We start from the raw sequence: 20,693 nt of genomic DNA on the forward strand, positions 1-20,693 counted from the left end.
AGGTTGTGCCACCCCTTAAGTGCCTGGGTAGGTGCTGCAGCCCCAGCAGTGTGTGGTGCCTGGTCTGTGGGTGCTGGTGGGTGCATGGGTGCTGGCATGGTCCTTGCTTCTGCTCTGAGAGTCCAGAGCTTCTGATTTGGAGCTCCTTCCTCCTGCTCTGGGAGTCAGCTGTGCAGTTTAGGATCAGTGTGCCACATCCCCATGCCTTGTTGCATGTGCCCCTGCACCTGGGCTTCCTGCCTGGCACTGTCCACGTGTGGCACTGTCACTTCTTCCACCCCTGACCTAGCAGGAGTCAGAGTGAAGCAAAAGTCAACAGCGTGGTGGCCCAGAAACCACCCATGTCCTGGGCTGCAGCAGCAGCATAACCAGTAGAGCAAGGGAGGGGATTCTCCCCCTCTGCTCCACTCTGGTGAGAGCTCCCCTGCAGTGCTGGGGTTCCCAGCAACAAGAAGGACACGGAGCTATTGGAATGAGTCCAGAGAAAGCCACACAGATGATCCAAGTGCTGCTCCACAGCTCTGCTATGGAGTTAGGCTGACAGAGTTGGGGTTGTTCAGCCTGGAGAAGAGAACCCTTTGGGCTCAGAGCTGCACAGGGACAGTCCCATCACAGTCAGCTGAGAGGGTAATCAGGGCTTCTTCAAGCTACCACCAAGACAACCCATTAAAACACCTTTCAGAACTGTAGTAGCAGCAGTTTTAGTCCATATTCACATAAACATCAGTCCTAGAGCCAGGGAATGCACACCACTGGTTCTGCTCTGGCGAGAGGATGAGACAGTTGGGGTTGTTCAGCCTGGAGAAGGCTCTGGAAAGACCTTAGAGCCCCTTCCAGCACCTCAAGAGGCTACAGGAAAGGTGGGGAGGGGCTTGACAAGGGAATGGAGTGATGGAAGGAGGGGGAATGGCTTTAAACTGAAAGGGGAGGTTTAAGTTACACGTTAGGAAGACATTTTTTGCTTGAGCCCAGCCCAAGTTTGCTCTCAGACCTGACTGATGCTAGTTTTCAAGTTGTTCACTTGCAAAGAATTCCCCTGACCACCTTGATGTCACATCACACTGTCAGTGCAGCCTCAGAGCCAGGTCCTCTCCTCTCCTCTCCTCTCCTCTCCTCTCCTCTCCTCTCCTCTCCTCTCCTCTCCTCTCCTCTCCTCTCCTCTCCTCTCCTCTCCTCTCGGGCTTGGGTCAGAGATGTGACCTCTCCAGGAGCAGGGCTGGGGTCAGTCAGAGAGCTTTTTACAAGGGTATGGAGTGATGGAACAAGGGTAAATGACTTGGAACTGAAAGAGGGGAGATTGGGGTTGGACATTAGGAAGAAATTCCTCACTTAAAGACCCCACCTGCAGTGCTGGGTCCAGTTCTGGAGTCCCCAGCAGCAGAAGGACACAGAGCTCCTGGAAGGTGTCCAGAGCAGAGCCACTGAAATGCTCAGAGGGCTGAGCACCTCCCTGGGAAGCCAGGCTGAGGGATTGGGGTTGTTCAGCCTGGAGAAGAGGAGGCTCCCAGGTGAGCTCAGAGCAACCTTCCAATATCTGAAGGGGCTACAAGAAAGCTGGGGGAGGGCTTTGGACATGGGGGGGTAGGGAGAGGAGAAGGGAAATGGGTTAAAACTTGGAGAGAAAGGGGAGATTGAGGTTGGACATGGGGAAGGAATTCTTTAATCTGAGGTGCTGAGCCCCTGGCCCAGGTTGCCCAAGGAAGCTGTGGCTGCCCCATCCCTGGCAGTGTCCAAGTCCAGGTTGGATGGGGCTTGGAGCAACCTGGGCTGGTGGATGAGCTTTAAGGTCCCTTCCAACCCAACCTATTCTGTGATGCTATGAAACAGCAACCTTGGGGCAGGGTTGGCAGCAGTGGGAGGTGGGTGCCAGCTCTCAGGGGCTCTGAGGCTGCCCCTGGCCCTGCTCCCCCCTGCCAGGCTGCGGCCACGTTGTGTCACCCCGGACACCTGAGTGTGAGAAGGAGATGTCCGGAGCCCAGCAGCGTATCAAGAACAGATTTATTTAAAAAGTGACAATCACACGGTTCACCTCGTGAAGAGCTCTGCAGCCCGGCTGCGGCCCCTGCGCTCCCCGGGAGCACCTGGAGTGTGTGAGGAGCAGCAGGGCAGCGAGGGCTGGCGTGGCAGTGCCCGCAGGAGCCCAGGCTTGACCTAGCCAAGAGCTGATGGAGACAGATGCTTGCAGCCCCCCCGGCGGTGAGGAAGGTGCCGGGTGGCCGGGGACCACCCCAGGTGCATCCCAGCGTGTGGTGCGGAGCCGCGGAGTCAGGCAGGGGCGGCCCCTCGGGAGGACGCGCGGGTAGAAAAAAATACAAAACCAGGGTCTCTAGAAAACGTTGATTCTGGCGCGATAGAAAATAGAGCTGCGTCTGCCTGATTGTGGGAAGCGATCGGGTCTGGTGCCCAGCGTCCCCCCGGGGAACGGGAGGGCACTGCCTGGGGGCTGCCGTGCCTGGGAACCCCGGGAGGAGCCCCGGCCCCGCAGCCCTCAGCCCACCTTGGCCTCCTTGTGATGTTCCCGCCGCAGAGCTCGGGGCAGCTTGGGGTTGATGAAGAATCCTTTCAGGAACAAGTCCCGGACGAAGTAGGGCAGGTAGCGGTGGATGAAGTACATCAGCCCGAGGCCCTGCCCCGGGTAGTAGCGCACGGCGGGGCTGGCGGCCAGGAGCCCGTCCGTGATGCTGTTCACCACGGCGCTGAGGTCCTCCACGGCCACCTTCATGAACTGGATGAACTGCCGGTTGATCTCCTCCACGTAGTCCTCGCCGTAAGCCTGCAGCAGCTCCGGGGGCAGGCTGGCCACCAGCCTCTGCTTCTGCAGGTTCCAGAAGGCAGGGTCGCATGTCGTCCCTGCAAGGACGTGGCCCCCCCGTCAACTGCTTGGCCCCCCTTCCTCAATCCTCCTTCCCCCCTGTCCCCTCCCCTCCCTGCCCTCTGGGTTGCTGGAACCCTGGCAGGGATCTGCCGGGAGGTGAAAGGATCGTGGTGGCTTTTCTGGGATCTGTCTGCAGTGGGGACTGTGCTCCCATGAGCTCACTGAGCCAGCCCTGTGGGCACTGGGGCTTCATCCTCACCCTCCTCTCACCAGTGAGAACCCACGGGATGGCCACTATCCCTAGGGAAGTGGCCAAGGGGGGGCTCAGAAGCTGACTGCCAGCTGCTCCTGCCATTGCTCCATCCCTTCTGCCTCCTCAGGGTACAACCACTTTGCCTGTGGGTGCTGGCAGTGAGCAGGTCCCAACCTTCTCACCTGTTTTGTAGTATCCGGGCAGGACGATGCTGACTTTGACACCCCAGGGCTGGAGCTCACTGCGGAAGGTGTCCATGAGCAGGCTGAGGGCTGCCTTCGAGGCCCCATAAGCTGCCAGGCAGGGGAAGGGGAGGTCACCTTGCAGGGACAAAAGGATGAGTGAGCAGACTCAGCGGCAGAAAGGGACCGGGAGGGCTTGCATGGGGCTGCGCTCCCGGCCACCACCCACGGAAAGGGCTGATGAGGGTGCCAGGGGAAGCAGAGGTGCCTGGGCTGGGGGCTGAGGGTGGGGTGGGATCCATCCTACACCATGGGGATGCTCAGCCCAGGCTGGAGGTGCTGGGGGGGGGTCACAGGGGCAGCTCACCTGCGGGGCTGCTGACGGTGACGATGCGGCCGCCGGCGGAGCGGAGCAGGGGCAGCAGCCCCTTGGTGAGCTCCAGGGACCCGAAGAAGTTCACCTCCATGCAGGCACGGAACTTGCCCAGTGGTGACAGCTCTGCGTCGGCGATGGTGTCGTTGAAGCCAGCGTTGTTCACCAGGCCCCAGAGCCCTGCAGGGATGGCATGCTCGAGAGGTCACCTGAATGGAGAATCCCCCACCCTGGGGCTCCCAGCTGCTCCTTGGCTCACGGGGCTCCTGCAGGGAATCGCAGGGTGCCCCAGGACAAGCCCTGTTAGCAGAGGTGCTGCAGGGACACAGGTGGTGCTGGTGGAGGATGAGCCCTGCCGTGCCAGCTGGGAGCTCAGTGGGGTCTCAAGGGGTGCCAGGGGCTCCTACCTGTGCTGTTGGTGTGGGCCTGGATGTGCTGCAGGACACGCTGGATGTCCCCTGGTTTGGTCAGGTCCATCTGCAGTAGTGTCAGCCTCGGTGAGCAGCTCCTGAGCAGCTCCTGGGCTCCGGGCCCCTGCGGGTCCAGCACGCTGGCAAACACCCGGAAGCCCATGGTGTCCAAGTGCCGTGCTGTTGCCTGCCCAAAGCCCGAGTCACAGCCTGAAAAAAAGGCCAAGAAGAGCCCTGGAGTGGTCAGTGAAAGCCGCTGGCCTGCTGGTCCCCAGGGATCCCTCCAACACTGCCTCTGCATCCCCAGGGACCAAATCCTCCGGCACCGCTCCCCTGCTCAGGACTTGCCAGCCCACTCCAGTTCCAGCCCCTGTGTGGATGTGACCTTCCCCTAGGACATTCACAGGCTGTGGAGTTGCTGTTTTCTCCCATATCACACGTGGGAAGAAGAAAACATTCCCTTATCTACAACCCCATCTCCCTGAGTGATGCGAGATGTGGGCACAGCACAAGGAGGCACCAGGGCAGCCCAGAGCCCAGCAGGAATGTGCAGTGGGAGCTGTTGCCCCTGAAATGTCCTCCAAAAGCTCCATGGAGCACCATGGGGAGCTGGAACAAGGCTCCGTGGGATGCAGAGCCTTTCCCTGACTGCTTTTCAGCTCCCAGAGACGGTGGCCAAGAGGCACAGCCCCTCTTTTGAGAAAAGGGTGCCCTGGGACAAGCCCCGTTAGCAGAGGTGCTGCAGGGACACAGGTGGTGGTGGTGGAGGATGAGCCCTGCCATGCCAGCTGGGAGCTCAGTGGGGCCCCAAGGGGTGCCCAGGGAGAAAAAAAGGGATCCCAGTCTGCTCCTGCCACCCTGCACCCTTCCTGGGAGCATCCAACGGGAATGTCCCGGGTGGGGGGAGCACAGGGTGCTGCCATGCCCATTCCCACCCTCACCTCCTCCATCTCAGCTCACGCAGGGCCAGTGCAGGTGACACTGTCACCCTCAAAGGCAGTGTTGGGGTGGCAGGGGGACAGCCTGGGCGGGAGGTGGGTGTTGCAGGCCAGTGGCCGGGGTGGAGCGGCCGAGATGCAAACAAACATCAGGAGCAGCAAGGTACAGACTGTTCCCGGGGCCGATGGCAGAGCTGATAGCTCAGGGAGCCCGTGCCACCACTGCTGCCTGGCCACATTAACCATTAACTGGAGAGAGCTGCAGGATCAGCCCCACGGCCCCTGCACCCTCCTGCCTGCCACCCATGGGTGCTCCTTAGGACATCCCTGGGAAAGGCCTCTATCCAGAGACTGGGAACACCCTGGGGTAGACACAACAGTGGCCCTGGGCACTGCCACTTGCTCCATGGGTCCCCTCCAGACATGGGACCCCCACCACCACCCATCCTTCCAGCCCTAGGGTGGGCATGGGGACTGCTCCCCCTCTTCACCCTCCCAGCTCCCTGCTTCCTCACCCCTCATCTTGACCTCAGTTTGAGCTCTCGGGGTGCCACCTAAGCCATCAGTGTCCACGGGCTGGTCCCCACTCAGCTTTACCTTATTGCTGCGTCAGAAACCCGTAATAAAGCTCCTGGCCTGAGGCCAGGGTGATAACACACCCCGGAGGAGCTCAGCCAGCAGGAAGGGGGAGCAGGCACAGCCTTTTCCCAGCAGAGCCACCCAGCACCCACCATGTGGGGCTGCCCGGCTGCCTCAGCATCCCCCTGGTACCCCTCGGGTGTCATCCCCGGTGCTGCCAGGGATGCTGAAGGCTGCTTCACCTCTCCCCTCCATGGGAACAGGTCAGGTGGCTGGACAGAGAAGGTGCATTTTGCTTTTCTCAACGAGAAAAGGAGAAAACTGCAATAAAGATAAGGTTTAAAAATAAAAGTGCTTGGGGCCACAGCCTCCCCGTGCTGCCAGGACACAGCTACCTGCCCTGCTCCTGACTCAGCCAGGAAGAAAGAAAAAGCTTCCAGTCCAAACACACAGCACCTCATCACTTCCTGAGCCTCAAAACACCGGGAAACAACCCAAAAAAACCCGAGGGAGCCAGGAGCTCGTTTCAGGCAAGCCTGGCAAGGAGGGAGCAAACACGGCTGCTGCTGTCCCAGCCAGGCTGCGTTTGTTTTGCCTTGGAGGAGCAGGGCGGTCGGAGGGTTTGTTTCGGAAGTTTTAATTTATTCACACACACCAAAAACAAAACCCAAAAAACAATCACAAACCCCAAAACCCCTCTGGGAGGCTGGCGGGAGGCCCGGGGCCGGGAGGCCGAGGATGCTCTGGTGTTATTTAAGGACTCAAGCGCTGCTCAGCTTCCCGACTGCCGCGCTCAAGAGCGCAGGGAGGGAGAACCAACCCCCGCGGGACCGGGACGCGTGGCCCCGAAGCACGGCAGCTCGCCCAGGGCTCTGCTCGCTCCTCGTGGCTACCGGCACCCCAGGCCATCAGCCATACCGACGCTGGAGCCGTGGCTGCTGGCTCAGCCCTCCCCGGAGCGCTGGAGCCGGGCAGTCTGGGGTCTCTGTGCTGCCCCGACAAGGCTGGACCGGGGCAGCCGCCGCCGAGGATGCTGCATCAGCCGGAGATGCCGGCGCCAGCTCCCTCCTGCCCCGGCTCCTGCCTTTCCAACAGGGGCTTGCATCCGGTGGGATGGAAGGACGGCGGCTGGAGCCGGCACAGAGGGGACGGCGGAGGAGTGAGGGCGGCTCCAAACCCCCATCCCATCCCCCTGCAGCCCCCGGGGGCTTCTGCTGCAGCTGGAGCAGAGCCGGGATGCAAACTGAAACGTGTTTGCCTTGCCTGCTGGAGAGGGACTGTGTGCAAGGGCCTGGAGTGCTGGGATGAGGGGCAGTGGTTTGAATGAGAGGAGATTTAGATGGGATGTCAGGAACAAGTTCTTTGCCATGAGGATGGGGGAACAAGGGCACAGGTTGCCCATGGCTGAGGCCTCATCCCTGGAGATATTCAAGGTGAGGCTTGAGGAGGCTCTGAGCAACCTGAGCTGGGTGAGGGTGTCCCTGAGACTGCAGGGGGGTTGGGCTGGATAACCCTTGGAGGTCCCTTCCTTCCAACCCAAATTATTCTTTGATGCTACAAAACCTGCAGGCTCAGCAAGCCAGGGCAAACACTTGCCCCAGGGGCTGGCTGGACAGAGCAGCAGCTCAGCAGCAATCCCAGGGACTTTGCAGAAGCTCCAACCACTGCAGTGCTCCCCCCCAGGAGTGGGGCACATTGGCCACCCCTGGGACTCTGACACAACAAGCCTCTGCTTTCCCATCTCAAGCCAGCAAAAGGGTTTGGCTCCAGCATGCACCTCCAGCATCTTGGGGTGCAGAGGACAGAGAGGCCCCCCCACCAGCATGGCCCCAAGGTGCCTCTCACCTGTGGAAGCCACTGGAGGGGCTGAACCCCTGCCAGGCTGCCCACAGGGTTGGGCACCACTTGCCTTCCCCTGATGCTGCAGTGAGCCAGGCTGGGCTTGGTGCCACCAGCTGAAGCCACTGTCCCAGCTGGGATCAGGCACATTTCTCTGGGGTGAGTCAGGCATGGCACAGTGCTGGCTTATCTTCCTGTCTCAGGTACTCATGCTGCTCCTGTAGCCAGCTCCAAGGCTGCCACGCATGGGCTCAAAATCCACACCACAATTTGCTGAGCAGAGCTGAGACTGGTGACAGGGTGGCCACATCCCAGGAACTGCCAACCACCCACACGGGACATGATGGGGGGGCTGGTGGCATGGGTCCACAGAGTGGGAGAGCCCTCCCAGTCCCTGAACCATGAGCTGTGCATATCCAGCCTTGACTGTGAGCTCAGCATCCTCATCCCTGAGCTACAAGCATCATCTCCAAACCATGAGCCAAACACCCTCATACCCAAACAGAGAGACTGTGCATCCTCACCCCTGAGCCATGCACAATGGGTGAGGACCAGAAGTACACCCAGGCTGAAGATGCCCCACATGGCTGCAAAGCTGCCCAGAGCCTGCTGGGTGCCTGGGTGCAGTGGCAGCTCCCCAGGAGCAGCTCTCTCTGTGGCCACCCCTGCCCAGGGAGCCTGGCATGGCAGCTGCAGAGGGACTGTCCCACATCCCTGGGATGCTGCCCTGGCAGCGTGGGCAGCCCCAGGGACACCCGGGGCAAGGAGAGGTGGGGCATGGGGCATCCTTTGGGACAGCTCTATGTAGTGGAACAGAGCGACCAGGTGCCTCTGATCATCAAGAAGTGGGTGTGAGCTGCTATCAACTCCACCTGTGCCCAGCCAGGGCAGGGCCCCTATGGAGCATGTGCAAGACCATGGGGCCAATAAATAGTGAGGCTCACACCCACCGAGGCAGCTCATTCTAGAGCTAGCTTAGAGAGTGGCTGGTTGCTTCCATAGCAGCAGACCATCTTTGCTAGTTCCACGCTGTGGGCAATAGACTCGGATCACGTCCTACGAGTCTGTATCATCGTATCGACGCTTCATCCGGGACAAGAGACTCCTTTCCGGCTACATCTGGTGGAGAATGCGGGCAACATACAGACATCTAAAGAAGCAGCAGTGTGAGGAACTAACAACAGGAACATTATCCCCGACTTGAAAAAGTGCCTGGGCTAACACTCTCCCTGAAAGGTATGACCAGCAAGCTCTTTGGTTTGGAAACCCCTGAACAGAGGGAAGCCAAGATAAGGATTCTCTCTTTGGAAACCCCTGAGCGGAGGGAAGCCAGGAGGATGGAATCTCATGGTATGGAATCCCACGGAAAAAGAAAAAAAAAAAAAAAAAGTAAAAGTAAATAAAAGTAAAAGTATGGAATCCCACGGAGGAACCAGAAACCCATGAGGAACCAGAAATCTCTTTGAAAACCCCTGAGCAAAGGAAAGCCAAGAGAAGGATTCTCTCTTTGGAAGCCCCTGAGCAGAGGGAAACCAAGAGAAGAGCAGAAACAGGAGGGAGAAGAACAAAAGGTAGAGACTTTGTGAAAAAGTGCCTGGGCTGACATTTGGTTGCCTAAGCTAGGGTTAAAATCCTGTAAGTTATAAGTGTATTTTTGTAAAAAATCCTGTATGTGCAAAAATCCTGTATGTTTGTTAAAATGTCTGTAAGCTAGGGGAAAGCTTTAAAAAAAAAAAAAAAAAAAAAAAAAAAAAGGGGGGAAATGTAGAGAAATAAGATAAATCAGGTGCCTCGAATTGCCAGTGAGTGGGTGTGAGTCCACCTGTGCCTGATTAGGACAGGCCCCTATTGGGCATGAGCAAGGCCAGGGGGCCAATAAAGGTGGGACACACACCCACAGAGAAAACCTCAGCTCACTCTGGTGCGAGGCATGGAGAGGCCAGCAGCTCGTCGAGCCTCTGGAGCAAGAAAGGCTCTTCCTGCTACACTTCTACCCTGGAAGCGCTGTGTGGTGGCTGGAGTCCTGGAAGAGACCAGCAGCTCGTCGAGCTTCAGGAGCAAGAATGGCTCCTCCCGCTACATCTGGTGGAGAATGCGGGCACCATACAGATGTCTCAGTGTCCTGCTACAGCTCTAGATGTCACCCAGGCCAGAGGCAGGCAGGTGGCCATCAGCTGGGTCAGGCCCTTGCAGCAGCATTGCTCCCCACCCTGTTCTGCCCCACATGTCACCACAGCCCTGTCTGTCACTGCTCCCTAAACCCCAGGACATCCATCCCACCCCCTCAGCACACAGCTGCTGGGCTGTCTGTCTCACCACCCTGTCCGAGATGCCAAGATGGGACTTTCACCGCTGTCACCAGCCCTGGCCCAGCATGGGGCTCAAGGACACATCAGGCCGAGTGGATTAACCCGCTGAGCTGCTTTTAACCCGCTGTTTCCGGAGGCTCAAACTCAAATCCTGCCCGGGATGCCAAGCTAAACACAGATGACATTTTGCTCGGAGGTGTTCCTGCTGGGCCCACCAGGATTCGCTGCTGCCACCTCGCATCCCGCTCCTCCGGGGCTCAGCCCGGTGGCGCTGGGGACGGATCCCGGCACAGCTCCCTGGGGCGATGGTCCCAGCTCGGTACTGGGAGCCCTGCGGGTGAGGATGCCCGGGGCAATGTGGCAGGGAGCAGGATGCAGCGGGCACGGTGCCACCCCCCCGAAAGGGGTCTGGGGAGAGGGTCCCTGCGTGGGGCAAGCACCCAGCAAAGGTCCTCGGTGGCCAACACCTCCCGGCTGCCGGGCTCGGCTCTGAAGCGAGGAGCAATGATGGTAGAGAGGGAACAAACTCTTGGCAGGGCCGTGGGGAGGGGGAGGATGTCAGGAGCAGCAGTGCCAGCAGCAGCTGAGCTGTCCCTGCCACCCACCAGCCAGCTCCTCCCTGGCCACGCACCACCCACCCACTGCCCCCAGTCCCCGTGGCATCACCAGGAGGAAGCCAACAGCGTGCCATGCTGGCAGAGGGACATCCCTGCTCCCCACGGAGCCTCCTGGGACCAGCACCACCCCCTTGCCCTCCCCAGGCACTGGGTGATGCTGCTGGCCCTCAGTGTCCTGTTTCAGAGGGGCTCAATAAACTAAATTAAACATTTTAGACCCAAATTCCTGGCAAGAGGACCCTTCAATAGATCCAGTGGGCTGGGGGCCAGGCAGCTCCCCCCCCCCCAGGGCAGCCCATGGCAGAAGGCAGAGCCAGGGATGCCCAGCAGCACAGGGGACAGGGGGTGGCCCCACCTCCTCCCCAGGCTGGGGCCGGTGGCCAGATGGTGTGAATGGCACCGGCTTAGCCCAGCATTTCTGCAGCCTCACACGCAATCACTTCCACCTGGGGAGACATCTTTCCCCGAACAAACCCAGGAAGGAGGACAGGAGGGGGGAAAAGCTGATTTTCTGCCCAGACAGCCCGGAGCAGCAGAGTGGAGAGGAGCCCCGAGGTCAGCACGGATGCTCCTGAGTCCATTTCACGGATGCTCCTGAGTCCAAGCCCATGTCTCAGGAGCAGCCCCAGCTCCCATCCCTCAGCACTGGGGACTCAGTGGCACAAGAGCAGCCCAGAGCTTTGGCAGAATGGGGACTCGCAGCCCTCCCCATCACTGTCACTAAAAGCCACCCAGGTGCCTTAACCCCCTGCCAAAGTGCAGCTGGGCTGGACCTCAGCCACCTTCTCCTGCTCCAAGCCAGGGCCTGGTGAGATGCTGGAGGAGTCTGGACCCACCCAGGAGCTCAGAGGCAGCCTCGGTGCTGGCTGTAAGCCCAGACCTGTTCAGCTCAGCCTCAGGGCTTGCATCAGCAGGTGTAAAAGCTCTGGAGTCTTTCTCAGCTGGAGAAGGAACACAGAGCAGCCAGGAGAGCCCCAGCACAGCAGTGATGCTGCTGCCAGCCAGCTGGGGACCAGGAGGGCTGGAGGAACTGCTGCTCCTCCCAGAAACATGGCCACACTTTGGGGTTTTGCAGAAAAAGGGCACAGGGAATTTCTTAGGAGCAGTCACTCACTGGGGCCCGGGGGGGATCATCAGCAGCAAACACCTCCACTGAGGGGAGACTGACTCCCCAAAAAGGAGCAGCCAGCCTCAGGATTCAATGCCCCATGGGCAGGGATGAGCAGGAAAAGATAGCAAGGCCATCACCCAGGAAGGGGCACATCCCACAGCAGAGCTAATCCAGGGGAGAGGAATGCCCCCCCCCCTGAGAAGAGGAAGCTGTGAAGAGCTCCAGCAACGACTGGGTTAATAATCACCTCCCAAGGGAACACAGAGAACCAGGAATGTGACACCAGAAGCCACCACAGCCATCCATCACCAACAGCTGCCACTGAGAAGGCCACCAGAGCCCAGGGATGGCTCAAGAGGTTCTGTGCTGGTAACACAACCTTTTGGAGAGTGAGAGGTTGGGTCAGAACCAGGCTGGGAAGCTCCACCAGCCACATCTTCAATGCAGCACTGAAGATGCTCCCAGGGAGCAAGGTGGTGGCAGCAAAGCCAGGTCTGGGACACCTGCTGGGAGCAGCCAAAGGCTGCAAAGGGCTCTCAGCAGGTTGGAGAAACCCCAGCCAAGCTCCACATCCACCTCTTACCTGGGACAGCATCCCAGGTCCCACGAGGTCAGGCCCAAGCTTTGCCACAGGCAGGGCTGAGCCTGCAGAAGGGAAGCAGCAGAAGGGAAGCTCAGCTGTTCCACAGAGATCACCCTGAATCATCACCCCTCTGGGCAATCCAGGGAAGGTGATTCTAGGCAGGACAATAAAGCAGGACCAGGAGAAGCTCTCACCACATGGTGGGTCAGATCAGCCATGGAAGAACCCTGTAGAGGACAAGCTGTCCCTGCATCCACTGCAGCAGAGAATCACAGAATGGTTTGGGCTGGAAGGGACCCTAAAGATCATCTGGTCCCAAACCCCCCTGCATGGGCAGGGACACCTCCCACTACACCAGGCTGTGCCCAAACCCCCATCCCTCCTGGCCTTGAACACCTCCAGGGAGGGGCAGCCACAGCTTCCCCAGGCAACCTGACTACAGAGAAGTCACCAGGGGCTGGGACAGAGGGTGCCAGCCAGGACAAAGCCAGACTGGGACAGTGCTGACCAAAGAAATCACTCCAGAGCAAGCCCAGGGGTTCATGATGCAAAACAGGGCAAAGTCTGCAATACCACAACAGAGCTCCAGTGGTTTCAGTGGGGTTGAAGCAGTTCACGGGCATCTTGGTGATGAAATTCTATTTTGCTTGTGAGGTGCCATCTCCTCACCCTCTGCAGCACAAAAATAAACTCCTGCTACACTGCCACGAGCCCAGGCAAGCAGAAAAAGAGGTGCAAGCCCTGCCCATCCCCACATGGCACTGGGCTCTGTGGTTGCACCAACTGTATTTTCTCTTGCAAGATCCATGTGGAGCTCAGATTATTTTTTTTTCAGAGCCTGAGCAAAAACCACTTGTGTGTGTACCACTTGTGCTTCAGCCAAGCCTGCTGGCTGTTGAAATACTTGGAGCTGCTTAGACCTCGACCTCAAGCCACACCAGTCCCATTCCTCCCCAGTTTAAGTTGTCCCCTCCTCACCCTCCTGCTCTTAAGAGTCAGATGTTGAGCATCAAAAGCTTATTTTTGTGCATTTTCCCCATAATAGAGGAAAGTGGCCTTCCAGGCTGAAGTGCTTGGGCACAGCCATGGTGACACAGGCTGAAGGACCCCACAGATGCCCCTGGGCTTGGGACAGCAGAGGCAGAACCCAGCACAGAGGAGAAGTCACCATGGGATGGATGCACACCACAGGCTTGTGTCCAGCTTGTCACTGGGATGCTGGAGAGGAGCAAGCACAAGTCATGGTGGCTTTGGCCACGAGAAGCAGATGTGCAAGGCATGAGGCTGATGGCAGACTGGAATATGGCCACTGGAGGGGAGATAAGGGGTAAGAGATGACAAATCTGCTCTGGCGTGTCTGGTGGAAGCTGAGAGACCCACCACAAGAAGACCACCACAAGAAACAGAGAAAGGCTTGAAAGAAAAGGCCAGACATTGAAGGTTTCTGCAGAAGACACCAGGGTGGGTACCTCCTCCAGGACCTCAACTCACCTGCACATCCCCTCCTCTCCATCCCCAGCCTGTCTGGGGAGCACCCACCATCTGGCACCCCTGGGTCATCAGCCCACCAAAGCCTGTAAAGCCCCAAACTGCTTTTCAAGATTACAGCAAATCCCAGGGCAGCCCCACAGGAAGCAGGAATCCCAGGGGAAGCAGCTCTCCAGCAGGAAAGGTGGTGATAAAGCTCTGGGGACCTCGGGGGGGGAGGGTGGTGATGGTGTCAGAGGGTGTGGGGAAGAAAGCAGAAACCTGTTGTATGGAGAAGGCTGGGACAGAAGAAGAGGGAGTGGAGATAGTGGAGACTCCCAACAGCCTGGAGAACTGAAGAAGTGGCTAACAGGAACATGCTGGGCTAGGTTAAAAGGAAAACACCCCAAACTATCCCTATAGCAACACCCTGAGAGCAAGAGTGCAAAGGTCCTGGGTGGCTTCCACCTTGCTGCTCCACAGCAGAACCTGAGATGGCAGGAGAGACACAGGGAGGGGATGAGGTGTGAAAGCCCTGCAGCCCTTCAAAGATGGGACATTCAGTGTCCCAGATGGGGTTACAGAATCCCAGACTGGTTTGGGCTGGAAAGGAACTTTAAAAGCTCCTGTAGTTCCAACCCCCTGCATGGGCAGGGACACCTCCCACCAGCCCAGCTTGCTCCAAGCTCCATCCAACCTGGATTTGGACACTGCCAGGGAGGGATGGGGCAGCCACAGCTTCCCTGGGCAGCCTGGGTCAGGGTTTCACCACCCCTACAGGAAAGAATTTCTTCCTCCTAACTCATCTCAATCTCCCCCAGAAGACAAGAAGGCAAACACTTGCCCTGGTCTTCACTTTGAAGACTCCCTCCAAGCAAAACCCCCACTGAGTAAGCCCACCATCCCTGCTACAACCAGGAGTAAAGCAGCTCAGCTGTTCCAGAAGCAGCTCCCAGCTTGAGGGAAGGCAGGCTCACTGGTGGGTAACACAATCCAGACCTCATTATGGATGGGCTGCTCCTTGGGCTAGAGGGCAGCGACTGCCTCCACTCCTTCCCTCCATCAGCATCCGTTCCCATCTGACAATCTCATTTCAGCAGGGAAGTCTCTGCTTTGTTGCTCTCATGTCCCTGCTTTGTTGCTCTCATGTCCCTGCATAACCCCAAGTGTTAATCAAACCAGCTCGGGTTTCTCTGCCCAACTCCCTTCTCCTGCACTCTGCAACTTCTCCCCTCTCTCTGCCTCCTCCTCAGCTCACTGGGGCTGGGGAACAGTGCTAAAAAACCCCCCCCTGACAGGTCCCTGCTTTTAGGAGGCTATGAAAAGGATTACTTTAGAGATCTGTGAGAAAAACCCAAGCATATCTCCCCAAACAGCTGTGGTGAGCAAGGAGCAGGGACCCATTTCTGGAGAAACTCAGCAAGGCAAAGAAGGAGAATCCTAAAGCTACGTGGGGAAAGCTTCAGCCCTGCAAAGAAAGGCAGAGAACACAGGTTTCCTGCTCTGCTCTCCCAGAACCTAAAACTCCTGACTAGAGAGTTAAATATTGCCCCTCCCTGCCTTTTTTTTTTTTTTTTTTTTTTTATCCCCTCTTTTCATTGCTTGTACAGCAGGGCTGACGTTTGGGTGTTTGGTTTTGGTCCTGTCCCCCCCTCAGCTTGGAGGAGCAGTTGTCTCTGCTGTTAATTTTTAATAGATCCTGGAAAAACCTGAGCTGTTCCAGGGAATGAGCTGATTTGCAGCCTGCACTCAGCCTGGGAAAGGCCCTGGGTATCTGACCTGGCTTCAGGACCTCCAGAACCAGAGCAGCAGCTGCCTATGGAGACCTCAAGAATCTCTGCACAAAGCTTTAACTCATTGCAGGGCCATGGGCACCAGTGCCAAACACAGACTGCCCGCGTGCCATGCCCTGGGGCAGAGATGCCCATCCCAGAGCCCCTGATACCTCAATCACCTGATTTATAAGAGGGCTGAGCACCTCCCTGGGAAGCCAGGCTGAGGGATTGGGGTTGTTCAGCCTGGAGAAGAGGAGGCTCCCAGGTGAGCTCAGAGCAACCTTCCAATATCTGAAGGGGCTACAAGAAAGCTGGGGGAGGGCTTTGGACATGGGGGGGTGGGGAGAGGAGAAGGGAAATGGGTTAAAACTGGAAAAGGGGAGATTGAGGTTGGACACAGAGAAGGAATTCTTTAATTTGAGATCTAGAGATAAGAATACCACTAAAACAGACAGTGCTTCAAACCTCTGCCTTGCTGCTAGTGTTCAGTTTTTGAAACCTATCAAATGACCCCTGAGGAGAGCACCCCAACAACTGAGGCTGAAGGGATTAAACTTGGAGAGGGGAGATTGAGGTTGGACATGGGGAAGAAATTCTCTAATTTGAGGGTGCTGAGCCCCTGGCCCAGGTTTCCCAGAGAAGCTGTGGCTGCCCCATCCCTGGCAGTGTCCAAATCCAGGCTGGATGGGGCTTGGAGCACCCTGGGCTGGTGGGAGGTGTCCCTGCCTATGCAGGGGGTTGGGACTGGAGGAGCTTTCAGGTCCCTCCCAACCCAAACCATTCGATGATTCTGTGATTTATCTGGAAAATAGTTCTAAGAGACAGCATCATAATCCAGATAGGAGCAATACTCTTTTTCACCAAGGAAAACAATTTACCTATGTGACAGAAGAGTGAGAATCCCAATATCTGGATCCAATCACTCCATCCTCCCACACTCACCAGATGCTTCAACATCTGCTGAGCCCATTGCAGCTCCACTTGACCACAATCATGTTGCAAAACCTCCCTTAACCTTGGGGGGGGATCTGAAGCTCTGACCCGTTTCAGAGGGTTAATGGGGCATGCAATGGTAATGGGAACCTCACCAGGGAACCTTGGGTTTCCTGAGTGAGGAAGGAGAAGAGGAGAACACTGCAGGTCTGGCTCTGAAGCATCCATGCAGTTTTGCTCCCCAAGATGATTTGCTGGGGGACAGATGGCTCTGCAGGTGCCTCCTGGCTCTGCAGGCTGCATCAAAGAGCAGCAAGAGAGACCCAAATTCCCTCCCCCAGGCTGCAGTCCTCTGACTTTGGGTTATTCCAGAGCCATCTAATTCAGGTGCAACCTTCCCAGACAGAGCAAGGATTCACTAATTTTGACTTCTCATGCAAGTGTAAGAATTGAAACCTTCCAACACAGCTCAGGTCTCCCCTCTGCCCCAGCCAAACCCTGAAGGCTCTGCAGGTCTGCAGGCTGGGTTCCATCTGGGCAAGGATCTGCAGGAAACTTGAGGGTGGGCTCTCTGCAAAGCCACCCCAAGCAGTGTCACACAGCAGAGCCACACAACAGCAAGGGACTGGCAGAGCTCCCACTGCCCTGCAGGGTCCTGGGATGCTCAGGGCCATCCCTCCAGTACCTCAGAACACTGAGCCCTCAGAACATGGACCCCTCGTGTGGACTCACCAAATTGCACAGGCATTTGCTAAGACCACAAGGACCAAAGGATGATCTAGCCTGAAGTCTAAACCGATTTGGGTCAAAACCAAGCCTTGAGGCCAAGCAGCAGCAGCCCAGGGTGCCCTGCCTCACCCCTGGTGCCACCCTCACCCCTCACCACCAGGGTGGTATCAGCTACCCTGCCCCAGCAACCTGGGGGCAGGCAGCTGTCTGTGCCCACCCTGCAGGCATGGCCAAACCCTGTGCCTCATCTTCAAGGCATGTTGGGCTTCTGGGCAGGCTCAGAGTAGCTGGAGATGGCTGCAATCCCCTTCCCAACCCTGGGCCGGAGCAGCTGATCTCCGCTCCCATCCTCAATCCTGACTCCCCTCCTCATCCCATCTGTCCTGCAGGGGCTGACCTCTCCCAGCCCAGCCGAACAGGAGGGCATTCTCCTCGGTGCAAACAGCTGTGACCTCCCCCAGGAAGGCAGCATTAACACTTTCCTCCCCCAGCCACACTCCCAGGGAAGCCAGACCAGCGGGATGCAAAAGCCCCGAGGTCGCAGACACAGCTAAACACAGCACAGCAGGGACTAGTGGCCACCTACTTTGCTAGCCCAAGGGATGCACCCACAGCATTTCTTGCTCCCCTTCAGCAGCAGGCAGCAGCTGCCCTTCCCTGCTCTGACCAAACCCCCAGCCCTGTGTGCAACACCAGAAACGGAAATTTGCTGCACATGGGAAATGCCACAGTTTCCCAGTCCCTGCTTCTGGGGGGGTCAGTCAGCAGCTCCATCCACATCTGCTCTGCTCCTTTCCCACTGAGCTGCTCAGTCAGTTTTCCTCCAACCCTTCCATCAACCAAGTTTTGAAGTCCAGGTCAGCACATGGGGCTGGAGCATCACATGCAGAGCTCAACCTGGGGTTGGATCCCAGAGGGGCTGGGAGAGCAGGTAGGGCTAGGACACCTCGATCAGGAGATACAGCAGCTCCACAGCCACATTCTCTTGCTCCAGGTAAGCACTGCTGAACCTGTGCAACTCCCTGCTGCAGGATTAAGCCAGCAACCAAGAAGTATGTACAAGAGGAAACAGCGCTCAAATGTTTATGGGTTGGGACCTGTGCTGTTCCATCCAGGCATGAGGAGGGACTTTGCTGCATTTCTTAGCTGACCCACCCAGTGTGCCAGAAGCCCTGTCCCCAGCCTCACACAACCTCACTGGTGCCCAGCACCCCCAGGGCACTCAACTCAGCACTTCACCATCTGCAGTGTTTTGCTTCCCACAGGGAAGAGGATGGAGGCCTGGCTGCCTCCTGCACTGCTCAGACACCAGCAGCAACTCAACATGCAGCTGCCAGGAGGTGTCCAGAATTAATCTGCAACAGAATCAGGGCTAATTACTATGCAAATACTCTGGCAGCAAGGGATGCTGTCCTGAGCAGAGCAGCCCTCGCATCTGGCCCCTGGCAGGCACCTGCTGGAGCAGCAGTGAGGAAACGCTGATCCCGCGCCTCGAACCTGTAAAACCACAAAGTATTTACAGCCAAGAGCAAACAGCAGAGCTGAAGAGGTGTCACCTCAACACACCAAGGCAAGAACACCTTGTTCCAGCCACTGACTCACTAATTATACGGGCAATGCCACCAAGCCAGGGCAGGCTTGACCCGGTGTGCCACAGGGCACCTGTGAGCACCGGCTGTCAGACATGTCCTCCCCAGGCAGCCCTGCCCTGCCACAGCTCTGACCTTCACTCACCTCAATCATTCATCCATCCCCTGCCTTGTTCCTCTCAGCTTCCTCTTCTGAAGAGATCTCCCCCCAGCTTTTCACCAGTGCCACAGAGCCCTTCCAGCTGGATGAGGCACCAGAGCCACTCAGCATCCCCAGACCTAACTTCTTTGGGAAACAAGACAAAACCCCAACTTGAGGGTCTCCAAGCCCACCCCAGACATTCCCACTAGGATGCAGGTTTCCCATCCACAGAAACAACACCTAGGTCATGCCCACGGGTTCCTCTCCCCTCTGCATCCACGCAGAGCCAGCAGGACCCTCCCAGCAACACCCACCCTGACCCCAGCACTTCCTCCTCCCCCCGTGTCCGTTCCCACAGTCCCGCAGCAAAGCACCTGCTGGCCCCAGCTACCTTCAGCATCCTCCTGTCCCGCTGTCGGGAGGAAGGAGCAGGAAAAGTACTCGCATACCAAGTATTCTAAATAGATTCAGCCACGATGTGGGAGCTCAGCACAGCCCCTGGAGCAGCTCTTCCCAGAGATGCTCCCACAAAGAAGAGAAACGCCCTCAACTTGCCCCCAGCAAGTCCCATCCTGGGACTGAGCCCTGGATGAGGTAGCAGTGCCCAGTCCCGGGTAGGCGGTCGGCTCTGCTGTCGCCTCCAGAGATGGCACAAGAAGCTTTCTAGGAACCAGCGCGGCTCCGGATGGGAGAAGAGCCCGGTCGAGGCGCTTCCCCACCGGCGCTGCGGCTCCGCACCGGCCCCACCACGTGTCCCATCCACCTCCCCGGCTCCGAGGCAGGCAGCTCCCGGCATCCCGGGGCTCAGCGACTCACGGAGCCACTTGCGGGCACCGACACAACTCCCTAGCGCGGGGGGACAGCAGGGACAGCCCGCCTGGCTCTGCTTGGACGTGGCGAGACGAGCGGGGACACCCGGGGCCGGGGGGAGGGGGGGACCCCACTGACAGCCCCGCGCCGCTGGGACTCGGGGGGGAGGGAGGGGGGCGGGTGCGCGGGGCCGTGGGGGCCGTGTCCCCCCGCACTCACCTGTCACCAGGACGGCTCTGCCCGCCACCGGCAGCAGCCGGCGAGGCGCTGCCCGCCACAGCAGCAGGCAGGCGGCGGCGGCGGCCAGGGCCAGCCCCAGGGGCAGCGGCAGGCAGGCGCGGCACAGGCTCTGCAGCCCGGCCAGCAGAGCCAGGGGCAGCAGCAACCCCCGGCCCGGCCCCAGGGCCCGCCGAGCCGCCCGCAGCGCCAGGCTACCGGCCAGGGCGGCCCACAGCGCGCCGTACGCCCAGCGCTCCAGCCCCGGCTCCATCCCGGGCCCGGCCCCGCCGCTGCCGCCGCGCTCGGCCCCGCCGCGCCCGTTTATAAGCGCCCGGGCGGGGGGGAGCGGGGCGGGGCCCGGCCCAACCCCACCAATGGGAATCGGGCGGACCCGAGCCTGGCACCGGCACCGGGCACCGGGAACTGGGCACGGGGAACCGGGCACCGGGCAGCGCGGCGGGAGACGCCGGGGATCGGGGCACCTGCGGCTCGGCTCAGCTCGGGACATCGTGCCGCCTGGCTCGGCTCGGGACATTGTGCCACACAGGTAGGCACGGCTCGGCTCGGCTCGGCTCGGGACATTGTGGCACCTCGGTAGGCACCTCTTGTTTCAACGTGGCTCAGAACATCATTGCACCTAGGTAGGCATGGCTCAGCCTGGCACAGCTCAGCACGGCTTAGCTCAGCACGGCTTAAGACATTGTGCCACCCAGCTAGGCACAGCTCAGCTCAGTTAAGGACAGCGCAGGAGATGATGCCAGCAGGGTAGGCACCACTCAGCCTGGCACGGCTCTGCTTGGCACGACTCAGCCTGGTTCAGCTTAGCACAGCTCGGGACATTGTGCCACCTAAGTGGGCATAGCTCAGCTCGACACAGCTCAGCTCAGCTCAGCACAGCTCAGGATACGATGGCACCTACCCAGGCACAGCTCAGCTCGATTTGGCTCTGTTCAGCTCAGCTCAGCTTGGCACAGCACAGATCAGCATAGCTTGGCTCGCTTCAGCATGGCTCAAGATGTC

The 20,693-nt window shown here is 58.6% G+C and overlaps 1 protein-coding gene across 1 annotated transcript; it reads right to left on the minus strand.

Annotated features, from left to right (window-relative positions):
- Positions 1-1,934: 1,934 nt before the first annotated feature.
- Positions 1,935-20,181, minus strand: HSD11B2 (hydroxysteroid 11-beta dehydrogenase 2). The gene is made up of 6 exons (XM_030457989.1): positions 19,674-20,181; positions 4,031-4,243; positions 3,618-3,803; positions 3,251-3,388; positions 2,498-2,850; positions 1,935-2,342 (listed from the first exon to the last, which is right to left on the minus strand). The coding sequence occupies exons 1-6, from the start codon at positions 20,179-20,181 to the stop codon at positions 1,935-1,937; spliced, it is 1,806 nt and encodes a 601-aa protein (XP_030313849.1).
- Between the last annotated feature and the right edge of the window lie 512 nt (positions 20,182-20,693).

Source organism: Calypte anna, chromosome 11, assembly GCF_003957555.1.
Source record: "Calypte anna isolate BGI_N300 chromosome 11, bCalAnn1_v1.p, whole genome shotgun sequence".
NCBI lineage: Eukaryota > Metazoa > Chordata > Aves > Apodiformes > Trochilidae > Calypte > Calypte anna.

Excerpts from the sequence above, each read along its gene's own strand:
- HSD11B2 (XM_030457989.1), bottom strand. The coding sequence starts at position 20,181 with ATGTCCCGAGCTGAGCCGAGCCGCAGGTGCCCCGATCCCCGGCGTCTC. Across the intron at positions 4,244-19,673 it reads CAGAGCCGTCCTGGTGACAG|GCTGTGACTCGGGCTTTGGG; the intron begins GTGAGTGCGGGG and ends CCTTTTTTTCAG. Across the intron at positions 3,389-3,617 it reads CACCGTCAGCAGCCCCGCAG|GTGACCTCCCCTTCCCCTGC; the intron begins GTGAGCTGCCCC and ends TGTCCCTGCAAG.